At 46.6% G+C, this 13487-nt stretch overlaps 1 protein-coding gene across 3 annotated transcripts in view; it reads right to left on the bottom strand.

Moving 5' to 3' along the window:
* Positions 1-670: 670 nt before the first annotated feature.
* Positions 671-13487, bottom strand: part of ARIH2 (ariadne RBR E3 ubiquitin protein ligase 2) — a 30165-nt gene continuing 17348 nt past the window's right edge. Inside the window, exons 4-16 of one of the 3 annotated variants that reach the window (XM_084269620.1) lie at positions 12650-12713; positions 10223-10370; positions 9364-9485; positions 8413-8522; positions 7716-7833; positions 6369-6419; positions 6247-6268; positions 4555-4706; positions 3359-3502; positions 2954-3022; positions 2491-2574; positions 1962-2060; positions 671-1443 (exon numbers count right to left, since the gene is read on the bottom strand). In XM_084269620.1, the coding sequence (XP_084125746.1) occupies positions 1989-2060; positions 2491-2574; positions 2954-3022; positions 3359-3502; positions 4555-4706; positions 6247-6268; positions 6369-6419; positions 7716-7833; positions 8413-8522; positions 9364-9485; positions 10223-10370; positions 12650-12713 (1156 nt within the window). In that variant the 3' untranslated portion in view covers positions 671-1443; positions 1962-1988. Of the gene's footprint in view, positions 1444-1491; positions 2061-2490; positions 2575-2953; positions 3023-3358; positions 3503-4554; positions 4707-6246; positions 6269-6368; positions 6420-7715; positions 7834-8412; positions 8523-9363; positions 9486-10222; positions 10371-12649; positions 12714-13487 lie in introns of those variants that run through there. The other 2 variants (XM_084269619.1, XM_084269618.1) reach the window with 2 other exon arrangements.

Raw genomic sequence — 13487 nt, 5'->3', positions numbered from 1 at the left:
TGCCCCTGCCCAGCTCCAGCCACCTTCCTGTAACCCTGCTCTACCCTCAGCTGCTTCTGTTGTAACCTCTGCTTCCCTGCCAGCAGCTCCACGGCTGCATGTTCCCCAGTTCCCTGAAGATGCATCCCACACCAGGGAAGGGAGGGAAGAAGGGAAAGACGTCTCAGTTTGAAAATTTCCACTGTGTACAGCAAGCACAGCCACAGGATCAGCTTGTATAACAGCTACTCCTTTTACACAGATGCACTGCTCTTGTTAAAATCCATCTGTCCAATGCTATGTGCTGCAAATACTTGGCTCACAGGTGATAGGTACATGAAAAAAGTCTCAAGCACCAGAGTTCCCTTGTTCTGACATGCAGGAATTCAACACTTCTCCCCACCCCCAGTTTAATCTTTGTCATGTGATGTTATATAAGAGCAACAGGGATGCAAAGGCAACTCTTCCACGTACAGCATGAAAGAGAATCCCGTGAGCTCCCCACAGAGGGGAAGGTTTCCTCAAATCAGAGACTCCAGCTCCACCTCAGTGGCTGCAGACATGTTCCTGGTGCAGGTGACATACACACCTAGGAAATCTGAGCACAGGGCCTGTGTCCTGTAGCAACCAGGCAAGCACCAGCACTGAAGTTCCCTTTTTCATGTGAACCCCTACTAAGATGAACTAGGTTTTCATATTTTTATTTTAGTGTATATTTTACATTAGAAAAAAGAATGTTAATAAAAAAGCTCCACATGCTCCTAACAATCCATTTTTTCTGATAAGTCCCCACCAGTATCAATACTAATATACAAATAAATTAATTTTGCTAGTTAATTTTCTGCCTGGCTTGGTGCAGGCTCTGCACAAGCAGCACACCTGTATTCAAGTGCCCGTCCACCTTGCCAACATGTGCCAGGGAGCATGCTGTCTGTAATCCTTCCTCCTCATCACGTAGCAGTATTTAGTCTCACCTTGATGGATGGGATTGAGTTCTCTCAGCCATGTTACCCAGCAGGCACAAATAACCTTCTCCAGGCCTCATGGCGCTGTTATAACATGGATTGTTGCACTCTGCTAAAGCCCCAAGCCTTGAGTAACAACTGTATGCTGCTACTCCCTCATCACTCACTTTGGCAATACAACACCCTCCCCACAAAAAAAAAAAAACAAAAAACAACCCAAATAAAGCAAAAATCTACATGGAAGACCTAAAATTCATCAAATGCAGAATCTGACCTGACTCAAGGCATATCCCCCAGTATTCACCTGGGTCTCTCCCCTGCAGTTCCTCTGCTTGTTTTGTTTGTGTAGCAGGATTTTGCACAGCTGATTTACAGGGAGAGAGATGTCACATGTCATCACGCCACATCACGGCCTCTGCTGGTACTGTCGGGTCAGACACAGCAGGAGCCACTCTTAACACCAGCCACTCTCCTCGTGCAATGCCAACTCTATGGTGCCCTGGGGTTGAAGGAACATCAGGAAACCTAGCTGAGATGTTTTGTAACCTCCTTCAGTGCCTAGGAGGATTTTTTTGGGTCAGAGGAAGAGGAGGAAGGGGGAGGGAAGCCCATTAAATTTACAAGCAGATTAAGGAAAAACACTCCACTGCCAATTTATTTTTAAAAAGGGTTGTGTGTTATTCTAAGGTTTGTCTGTATAATTGTACAACCGTTGAAAATTACATAAATTGTAATGATCTAATACTATTAACAGCCATTCAGAGAAAAACTCCCTCCCCTTCTGAAACCATCAAGGGCAGGAGGGAAATGTCCCAGGAAATATGCCAATCTGAGCTCTGGCCTCTAGCCTGGCAGAAACAGAAACAGAAAGATAAGAGAACAAACTGGACTAAGATGTGGTGTTTGCATGTGTCTGACTTGCAAGGGGAGGGGTGGCTTTGTCCTTGGCCATGTTCTCCCAGAGGCAGTGCCTGTTTATCCCAGTGAAGCTGCCATCACTTCACTCGCTGCTCTCACCCCTGCACTTTGTCACTTCCTCCTGGTTTATGTGTCATGGAAGTCTTTCAGCAGGGTCCTCCGTCTCTGCTCTGCTATGTGCATCTGGTTCTCTAAGTCCTGGTAAAACACAAGGTAGAAGCTGTTAGCACAGAATCCCTGGAGAAGAGCTCGTTTTCTTTAGGGAGAGATTAAGCTGCTGCCTGAGAAGCGCCAACCTCCACCTCTCACACACACCCTGGATCACAAGATCACAGATCTCTTTGACTTGGGCTCCCTCTGCAGTTACTCCTGCTCTGTCTAAAGAGCTACATACACACCTAAGGAAACTGCTCTTCCCCAGAGCTCTGTCGGTCCTGTTCTGGTTTGCAGGACTCCCTGCAGCCCTCCCTCCTCTCCCACAGGGCAGTGAGCACTCCACTTCCACAACATCTGCTGGCTAAAGGTGAGGCTCTGGCTCTGCTCTCTCAGAACCCTCACCTGACCGCCTCAGCGCTCCAGCAGCCGTGTTAAGCCCCACAAAATGTGCCCAAGCAAGCAGAACGCTCACCCCTCTGTCGTAGCTGTCTGCTCGCTCCACCTTCCATGAGAGATTTTCAATTTCAGCTTCCAGCTGGGCCTGCTGGTATTCAAACTGCAGAGAGCAAAGTTAGAGACAGCAACAAGAAACTAGTTTAGGGGAGCAGTTTCATAGCACGCTTGATGAGCAGACAAATGTGTTCTGCTGATAACTGCTGGCAGAGCAGGTCTGTGCCTCCTCCTTATCCACCTTCAGCTAGACAGCATCACCTCTTCCAGGGGTTTCTTGTGGAAGCATTCCCCAAGCTGCATCATTCCAGTCAGCTTAAAAACACTGCAAGTGCCAAACACCTCCCAAATCACTTATTATTTGTCCTGTCCTTACCTCAACCTCAGGACTATGTATTTCAGACACTGCCAAGCTCTGGAATTCAGCCCAACATGCTGTCAGCTACACCACAAAAAGCTATAAAAAAAAGAGCAAAACTTCTTACCAGTTTCTTTCTGGGACCAGACTCCATGTAGTAGGCATATGGATATGTGTACTGCAGGGTGTAGCGACACTGTCAGGGAGTGGGAGGAAGAGAGAAAAAAGGACAAGAGCCTCAGTCTTGGAAGTTAGCACTGTCACATTTGTGTGACCACTACTGGCTAAGAAGCTACCTTCTGACAAGGACAACTGGACATTTCATGATGGCATTTCCTACACCTTCCTTGGAAGAACTTGTAGAGCTTCACAGAAGTCACTTCTAGATGATTTTTTGCTAGTTCATGTCCTAGACCAGAGGGGTACTGTTCCAAATACCCACACCCCCTAAATTCCCTTCCTCACTTGGCACTGTGTATCTAGCACCCAGGTGTGTATTCTCCTCTGTGCCAAACAAGACACAACGACCCACCTTTGCAAGTAGTTTTGCAGCATTTTGTAGGTATTGCCAGTCTATCCATGTTCCCAAGTTGTTCATAACTCTTTCTTGGATTTTCTCCTGGATTCGTTGGTACGTCTGTGCCTCCAGCTGTAGGCTTTTATTGTGATTCTCCCACTGCAAGGGGTGGGGAAATAGGGAAAGAAAAAACAGCATGAGACCAGAGTACTGCTGCTGTAAAAGCACAAGCTCTAGCAAGCAGAGATTGAAGTGGGGCAGGAGTCCAGCAAGGCAAGACATGCTGTGGGAAAGAACAGCAAGGCAGCACCTCCAGTAGCAAGTGGCAGAGGCTACACACAACAGACTGAGAGCAGCAAAGAGCAGGGAGCAAACCCAGCTCCTCAGAGTGGGAATGCCCTCCGGTTGCACAAGGACCTTGTGTCTAACAAGATGGAAAATAAGGGTGATTCCCCTACTGGAAGGGTTTCTACAGAAAGGTTGAAAGTTAAAATTGTGATTTAACACAGGCTCAGTGGACTCCAACATCCACGTGCATGTGGTAAACATGGCTAATTCCCAATGCCTGTTTGGTCTGGAGAGCCAGGAGCAAACACACTTACGTGACAACAGGACTTGGGTTACAGTGTGAAGAATAAACTCATTTTACTGGGGAAACTGGAATGCAGCAGCATTGAACCTCTACCACGTTCTCTTCTAGAGATGCTGCTCTAGAATTGCCCTGTATGGCCAGGCGCGTCGAGCCTGCTGTGTGGACAGAGATGCTCTGACTGCAGCTTTTAAAGAGGCAATTACTTGAGATTTTAGGAGAACTTTGCTACAGCCAATGGAGCTTTGAACATGGCAGAGTTTGTTTAGTCTTTGTCTCTATAAAGACATACTGCAAGAAACTGAAGTTCCCCGATCCTGGAAGGAAATGACTGGAGCAGTATCTCAGCCTGCAGGAAGATGGTACAGTGGCACACAGGTAACACCGATTTTCTCTAGCACAAGGAAATACAGGAGTGACTGATTTGCTTTGGGTATGACACTACTGGTTTTTGGGTGGGACCCACGGGGCAGGATTTTTAGTGAAAAACAACAGGGTCTGAAAATTCTGCACAGATTCTCTTTGGGCAGTTTCTTGCACGGAGATTGCTGGCAATGACCTTTGCACCAGGCAGGGAGCATTAAAAGGCTACAGCAGCTCTGGCCAAGGAGATGTCTCCTACCCTCTCAAAATAGAACAAGTACTTCTTAAGGGCCTCCCTGGCCTGTGCTTGCTGACTCTGGTTTACAATATCAGGATTCTCTTTGTACCGACTGCATTCGTAGTACTCGCTGCCGTGAGTCTTCCAGTCTCCCAGACACATCCAGCAGAAGTCTGCAGAAAACAGTGAAAAACCCACTGTGATGCACAGAAAAAAACCCCAACTTACGAGAAAGAGAAGCTTCAGGAGACACAGCCCATCTGCTTTCAGATATTTCTGCTAAGCCAAGAAACATACATTTTGTATCATCTTGCATAACGGAACACAACAGTGAGCCAAAAATACCAGCCTGTCTTGAAGATACTCACTGCACAGCCTCCAGTGCAACTATGGAAAGTAAATCTTCAAGTGCTGCATCCTGCACACCAAGACAAGGGGCAGAACCCTACTTGTGCTCTGCCCAGGCTGTCACTCTCGATTAAAGAGGAGGCAGGCTGCAGTCTGGTTTGTGAGTTGCACCCTCCCCACCACTGGCACACGGCCCCATGCAGACCTCTGGCTGAATAAAATACGAGCCAGCAAATCCAAAAGTGAACTAACTCATGCCAAAGAAAGCCTGCCCTCAGTTCTCTCCAGGATGGCACTGCCTGGGTAACCTCAGGTATCAGTGGTTTATGACACTTGAAGCCACTGAATTGGGAAGAAAGCAGAGGAAAGAGCAATAGCAAAACCCGTGTGACAGTTTCATGATTTCAGTGAGGCAGTGAGTGTTCTGCTGGAAAGGAAAAAAAGATGGAGATTAAGTTGCTACAATAGGAATCACTTCTGTGTTACTAGAATAGGAATTACAAGAGGAATTACTTCTGTGTTATAACAAGAGACTGAAACGTGTGTTTCCAGAGTTCACCAGTCTTCTCCAGTGCTAGTCACCGCGGTACCTTGGCACTCGCCTGCTCACCCCTGTCAGAGTTCCATCAAAGCACGTCCCGTGCTGCAGAGGACCCCAAAGCAAAGGAAACCAGAGAGGACAGTCATCTTTAATCACCTTCCAAATAAGGTTCTGGCATTATAGTATTTCCTAATGGCACACTTAACTTAGAAGGCTGAATTTGAAACTATCTTGCTGCAGGGCAACAGAAATGAATTCTGTCACAAAAAGTGCAAGGACAGCCTGTCGTTTTGTAGGACCACACAACAGGACAAAGACACTCAGGCTGCTAATTGTACAGGGGTGGACTGGGAAGGCCAATGGGTAATGTAACGCAGAACAGTTCACAGCTCCTGCAGTTTCATCTGGGTGAAGCTCATTATTTCCATCACTAAGCAGAAGGACTTAAGCTGATCTAAGTAAATGGCTCGGTTCTGGCAGTATTTTCAGCTGATGACAAATACCATTACATGGAAAGCACTCAATACTCTCCTCTGAGATGGATTCCACTGTTAGTATTATGGCAGAGATGGAGACTTCTCTATACAATGGACGTGACAGGGAGGGGGAGCCAAACCAGCACTGAATCAGAACCCAGATCACTGCCCCAGTGGTGATGGGGGGGGGTATCACACACAACCCTGTAGTGAATACCCTGTTTGCCTTTTACTAGGGGGATAAATATTTTAGTCAATATTCACAAATGTCTTCACCTCACAAAAAAGAGAAGGGAACATTACCACTAACAAACTCTGCAGAGAAAACTGTTTCCAAATCCTACTTACCATGCTTGCATTTGGAGCATTGCTGAAAAAGAAGAGACAGGAGGCACTGGTTAGTGGAAAGCAGAGAAAAAGTAATTCTGCTTAGAACAAGGAAGGTCTGACATGTTCAGGGAACTGCTCACCATGTGATTGCAGCCTCCATTCTTTTCAATACAGATATTGCACTTGGGACACTGGGGAAACAGAAACATTTGTTAGATCCAACTATGCCTCTAGCAGCCTTCTAGAGAATGACAACACCCAAAACTTGCATGACTATTCCCCTCCTGCCTTCTTTAAAAAAATATGTATATGTAGATGGGGACATTAACACACACCCCCCATGCCTCCCACAGATTCCCCACAGCTCCATTTAAAAGGGAAGCCGAGAGGCAAAGCCAGGGAGTTACACTGCAGCACTGCTCAGGAAAACAACTTTGCTGTTGTTACTCCTTTTAAGACCAAAGGTCTCAGAGTTACCATTTAGCAGTTCCTCACACGGGGGGGCATAATTAGTTCAATAGCTTCCAGAGCTTAGACCACAAGCTCTGCATCCTGCCTTCAGCAGCCACTACCAGATGACAGCTTCACTAGCTGCAGAGAGAATGTGGCTGACCAGTGAGAGGTGTGTACTGTGCTCCACCAGCCCTCACTGATGCCCTGGGTGTCCAGTGCAGTTACATTCTGAGTTGTGCAGGTACAAAGAAAGAAGCGAGTTTTGCTGGCTTTTATAGAGAGAACTGAACATCTCTAGGCTAAGTACCTACTTTCCTAACACAACTGAAGCTTGTGGCTGATTAGCACTGTCACTGGCTACGGGAGAACAAATGCCAGCTAAGAACTGCTCTGAAGTCAGGCCACAAAATCCCCGACACACATTAGAAGTTCCAGTCCGCAGGCGGCTAACCTAGAGGAGAAAGGTGCTGCATCTGTTAACTTTTAAAGGCAATTCTACAGGTAGCCTAGAGTGCACAACATATAACACTATTTCTTTTTCTTGGGTCTAAATCTACTAGAAGCATTTCAATGCCTAGTTTACAGACTTCTACCCCGTTTTGCTGTCCTTGTCAAATCAAGCCTTTATTTCCCTCACCTTCCAGTTCACAGTACTCCACAGAGTTGTTCAGGTTTAAACACCGTTAATACTGTAGCTGGTCCTGTCTCCACACTCACTACACACTCGCCTTCCATTTTAAATACATCTTCACTGATCATTTCAAAGCAGCTACGATTCTTTTGCCAATGAGGGGGCACAGGGGCAGCACACCTGGTTGCCAGAGGCATTCACATCAGCTCTTGGAGTAAGGACTACCACATCCTTACTGCAGGAGGGCAGCTGGACTTCCAACACAAAGCATTCCCAAAGCTTTCATTTGTGTTCTATCACAGTCCCCAGGGAGCAGAGAACCTGCAGTCTCAAAAATCTTGGTTCCCAGGCAGAGCTAGAAGATGAGAAAAAACCCCACCCCATGGAAGTGGGGTTCACTTACATCTTTAGTGTGAGCACTGATGTAGTTGGCTGTTTCGGAATCGTCTGCACACTTGGTGAGCCATTTCCGAATGGTAGCGCAGTCTGTGGGGGCGTGGTACATCTGCCGACACTTAAAGCTTCATGGGGAGGGGAAGAGAGAAGACGACAAAAAACAGGACATTGATTTCCAGAAGACACCTCAGCAGCCCTGCAAACTCTCTTTCCTCTGCTCCCATATATGCTTAAAGTCAGGGAAAGGAATATGAGTGCTCCTGTTCAACAGGAATGTACTCTTGCATGAGCCTCAAAGCAAACCAGACACTCTGGGAGTCCAAATACTTGTAATAAACTTAAAACCTCAGTACCAGCAGGTAGCAGTGACACTTCCACATCCATTATCAGATTCTCTATGTCTATACCCAAAATCCATAACCTTACCAAATATGAGAATGGGACATTTAACCTCTTTGAGCCCTGCACTCCCTGGTTCACAGGACACCAGACTCCCAAGGAGTTTAGAGAGTGAGGGGGATGGCTGACCACTTGGGGAATTCAGACCCCAAGTGTCCAGTTACTCAAGTTAACTCAAGTTACAAAACAGCTCTAGCAACGCATTTGAGATGCTTCTACACACTGAACCTGTTGGCAAACAAACTCAGTAGCTCTGAGGACAGCACACACTTTCCCCATGACCTTTAACCTTCTCTGATTCTTACCAGAAGACTTCATTGCAACGATTGCACTGCACTCGCCGGGCTTTTGGCTCTTGTACCTGTATGACCATAGGGCAATCTGCACCAGGACACAGCTGCAGCTGGTAATGGCTCTGTGAACATACCGTGGTGGTAGGATCAGCAGTGGGTGCAGAAGAGCATTATCTATTCAAGTTTAACCACCCCTATCCTCAAAAACATACAAAGCAGTTATTTCTTGTGGAAAGAGAGTGAAAACTGTCACCAGGTCTTGGCAATCAAGCAGATAAACCTCTTCCACATTAGGAAAGGGAGCATTAGTTGTTTACAGCTTCTCAAGGCCCCACCAAGACACAGAACAAACAACTTCACTCATCATTGAGCTCTTTCCCCACCCTCTCCTTATGCCCCAGAATGTATTTGGCTGCTCTCCTGTGGGGGTTGTTCTCTCCCAGATCGTCTCACATTGAAGAGAGGAGACACTACTCTTTCCTACTGCTTTGCTGCTCTTGAGCATCCCCAGTCTGTTCCCAGCTACCAGAATACTCATGCACATTTAACAATTGCTGCTTTAATTTAAAAATACCCCTCACATAAAATGTTACCAAGCCCAATTAAGTTGGGCTGCATGAAGATGAAAGACTTATTTTTCAGAACCTAAAATATCAATGCAAGAGCAAGGACTTTAAAACTCAGACTGAAGCCTGAAGTTCTCAGCTGCAACATTCTGAGAATTCTGAAGCACCAGCCAAGGAGTTACTGTGTGACCTTCCAGCAGAATTTACTTTGGCAACCTGCTAGAGCATTTTGTCAGCGAGGCTATCCTACAGGAGCAGCCACATCATGTTTATTGGGGACAATTTTGCTGCAGTTACTGCAGTTCTAATCAAAGATGCAAGACACTTCAAACAAAATTTCTGCAAGTCATCAGTGAACTGACCCAGGGTATTTTAAACCTGAAAACAGCCCCAATACCTCCACATAGTCCCTGAAGAGGTAGCGCCTGTATTTGTCTTTCAGCTCTTCACTAGGCAGCAACGGAAACACAAAATCTTCTGGTGTGCGGAGTAGGCAGTCCTGAGCCATGCAGGAGACCCCTGAGAGGGGAAAGGAACATTTTAGCACGGTGCAAGGAGCACTTTAGCACAGTACTGAGGAGAGAATGCACAGAGAGAGTGTTCAACACAGTTTCCTAGGTGCCATCTGTTGTTGTGGCAAGAGGGACACAACTGTGAAACAAATCTATCAGGGCTGCTGAAAAGCTGAAGCCCAACTGTCTTCACAGAAAGATGACAGGGCACATGTGCATCCAGAACCAACAAGTGCTTCAACCTGTATTCACAAGGTCAGATACTTGAAAGTAGAAACTCGCATGTTACTGTCACGCCAGCATGAAAGACAGGCTAGGAAAAGCCCAAAGCAGCTCTTGGCAACTACTGGCTTCCACCCAATATAAAGGGAACAGATGTTCACGTCCACAAGCACTCCAGGGGCACCCCAACAATACATCACGAGATGCACCCTCAAAATGCAGCAGATCTGCAGTTTCTGACTTGCTACAGTTGTGCTCCTGAGATCACAGGGGGAGAAAAGCAGCAAGTGGGTCTATGGGCTGGCATGTTTTATTAGACAGGGTTAGCACTCTCCTGGTGGTATGCCAGCACTAACCAGGGATTCAGGTAAGACTTTCAGTTTGAGTTAAGTTTGTCACAGATACTCATTCCACGCTCTGTTTTCTCATCACTGAGGTGCTTTAGAGCAGTTCAGCCAGTCACCATCAGAACAGCCCACGTGACCAACACAGACCCAGTACCATACCCGGCCGTGAACTCACCGACTCCGACACCGTCCTTGACGAGCACTGTACAATGCTGCTCCCAGCAGCTGCGACAGAACTGGTGCTGACAAGCCAGGGAGAGCAGGTTCTCCTTCCGGACAAACTGCATGCACACCGCGCAGTGATGGGAGGAATGTACCATTGCCTGGCAGAGAGACAAGTCAGCATTACAGTGAGAGCATCCCGGCTCTCCCAGAGCATTCTCACCTCCTCCAGAAGCACCTGCATCTCAACAACAGCCTCAGGTGAGCACCAGGACAGAATGAGCTGGTGGGTTGGGGTGCTGCACTGCGTCAGCCTCATGAACCTCTTTAACATCAGGGAGCTCAACAGATAGTCACCAAGCAGCCCCTGCCTCTGATCCAGTGCTACCCAGAGCTCACCTTGACTTTTCTGGTTTTTACTCCTGAAAAATGAGGGCATGAGGACTGTGCCAGTCCTTCCCTGAATTTACTGATATGGTTTCTTAGCTGGGTTGGACTCCATCACTGTTCCACAGGCCCTGGAGAGCGGCTGTAGCTGGAAGCAGGTTTCACGGTGCCATTTACTGGACAGTGATTTTGGGTAAGAGGGGGGCAACTGAAGGTGCACAGCTTATTACAGTGGGCAGGAGGAGTTCACAGACCATCACATCTCAGACCTCTCACCTTCTGCCTATGCCATATTTTGCAAAGCAGGCATCATCCCTTCAGCTGAAAAGGATTAGAGGGTTTGTTTCAAGTCAGCCATAGTTCTGCTATTGCTTCACCAAACCACTGGGAAGCAGTCTGGATCTCCCCTCGGGTAGCGCAGAGCTAATCCCCAGACAACAGATCTAACCTCTAACACCTCTCAGCTCACCCTCAGGACCCAAAGAACCAGGTCTAGCACACAAAACTACTACCAGCTTTGTAGAGCCTGGCTTTTGTGTTCCTATTTCCTTTTTTTCTGAGCAGTCATATAATCACTTTTCATACACTTAAACCTCTGCTGCTCCGAGAAGCCTGTGCAAGACAGCTGCCAGCTTCCATGCCCAGCTCTGCATGCCAGGAGCAAGGAGCAGCAGCAGCACCACGCTCTGCAGCCACATGACCAGCAGAGTTTGTTCTACAGCATGACCACACACAAAAGGCAATAAAGCGACTTTGTTCTAAGCAGCCTCCTCACTTATGGACCAGAACAAGATTCACTAAGTCTGCAACTTAGACTGTCTGCATCAACTGCTCCGCTTGCGCAGCGAGCGCTGCCTCAAACCTCTGTAAGCTGTCCCTCTGAGCTCCCCACTAACCCATCTCCCAACAAGGTGGGTTACTCCACAGTATAACCATCACCCCCAAAAATATCATCATCCTGCATGTGGAGCTGAAGCACAGAGCAACTTGTCCTACACAGCCACTGCAATGAATTGCCCACTGAACCACGTCTGTCAAGACTTCAACTAACCTTTGCACAGTAGTATCTTTCTTTCCAACTTGCAATCACCACTGCAGCAGGCAGCATGTAGGTGACAGCTGATAGGAGATTCAGACAAGTCTCAAAATGCACAGACTAATTTGCAGGGATGTCAAATAACAAAGATTTTATTTTTTCCCTGGACTCCAGGCCAATAATTTATTTTGAGTCCATGAAACTCACTCCAGTCAGCTGTTTTAGCATTTTCACTCTCTGCTAGTTACAAGTCAGCTCAGATGCCAAATCAGGCTGTTAAAATTTCCCCTCCCCCCCAACCCAAAGAGCGTTTCTCATATACAATACTTTATCACTCAAAATCTGACACATGGAAACGTGCTCCTGGGAAACTGTGGATTGTACCAAGACACCCACTGTGAATGAAGCCTGTAAACATGCAACAAGATTCTATTTAAGGGTTGAGGGAGAAGGCATCTAAAGACCTGTATAGGGCTGGCTGCAAAACACAGGCTGGTGGTTCAAATATCACTACTGACTGGCTCAGCAGCAACACCACTGGGAGATTTGGCTTAAGCATCCCTGAGCAGAGCAGTACAGCACACAGCCATCTCAGGGGGAAAAGAAAAAAGAAAGAAGGAAATAAAGATCTGTTCCAACCACAGACAAGCTCTGTTCACTCTGTGCAGCCAGAGCTTCCCTTGAGTGTCTTTTACAGAGACAGCAGGATTGGAAGAAGCAGTCAAACCCATGCACTCTGCTCCTTCTGCTGTGTACCATCACTCATGCCCCAAAAAAATGAGCTGAATTTTCTGGAATACCACTTGCAAGGCAATAGCAAGGCTGCTGTTTAAATGTTAAGACATCTCTTGAATGCATTCTCATTTAAAAAGTAAACCCAGCATGGAGTTAGGGTGTTGGACCTGAGTTTGCAAGGGTTAATACAGGACAGAGTATGCCATTAGTAATGCAATCCTCTGATGAGGTGGGTCAGAGGTGTCTGCCAAGGGAACAGACCAAAATAGTTAGCATACTTACATGTTTGGATGAGGTGGGCTGAACTCGTGCTTCTACTAGCAACTGGGCAGCATTTGACTTGTGCCTGAAAAGGCAAGTGAAGAATGATCAAATCAATTTCTGAATACATTTTGCTTTGTTGAATCAATCCCTCTCAGCTGAATAATAAGCTCTGTGCAAATGGTAGGGTAGGTTTCAACAAGGAGAGTGGAAGTGTGTCCTCTGTGAGGTTCCTCCACTTAACGAGCTGAACTCTCATCAATGAAACTTTGTGAGTTTCTTCAAAATCAGAAACGGGAACAATACTTCTCCCAGTAACACATTAACATTTCTCTCACATTCATTGATGAATATTTTTCTACAATTCTCTCCCTCCCCCCCCAAATAAGTATTTTTGAAGCTAAGATTTTTCTATCCACACTCCTAGATCAGTCCTAAGGTACTGCCCATTATAACACACTCCAGCAAGGCTCCTGTCTCTTATTCCTTTGTAAAATCAAGCTATCCTGGTCAGGTCTTACTCTGACTCCAGTCTGTTATCTAGTTAAGTATTAACTTAGTGACAGATTATCACCTCTTAGGCACATGAAGCTGTCTATCAGCAGCTTTAGGATTGAACATGTTTTGCTGTTTGTGATTTCCATTGCAGAGCAATGCTCATGTCTCAGTAAATTGAGAAATAGCAGCATCACTGCTGTGACTGTGCTGTAAATCCTCCCTCCCTGATAGCATTTTATAGTTGTATCAGGCAGCTTTCATTTGAAAAATGAGTTTGAGGACCAGATCAACTGGAGAACAAGTTGCAAAGTCATAGGTTTAGAAGTTAAACCCTCCCCCAAAGTTCCTCCTGCTTAAATCT

Source organism: Gallinula chloropus, assembly GCF_964237585.1.
Source record: "Gallinula chloropus genome assembly, chromosome: 12".
Lineage (NCBI taxonomy): Eukaryota > Metazoa > Chordata > Aves > Gruiformes > Rallidae > Gallinula > Gallinula chloropus.
The sequence above is the reverse complement of the archived record's forward strand: the minus strand, read 5'-3'. Positions and strand labels throughout refer to the sequence as shown.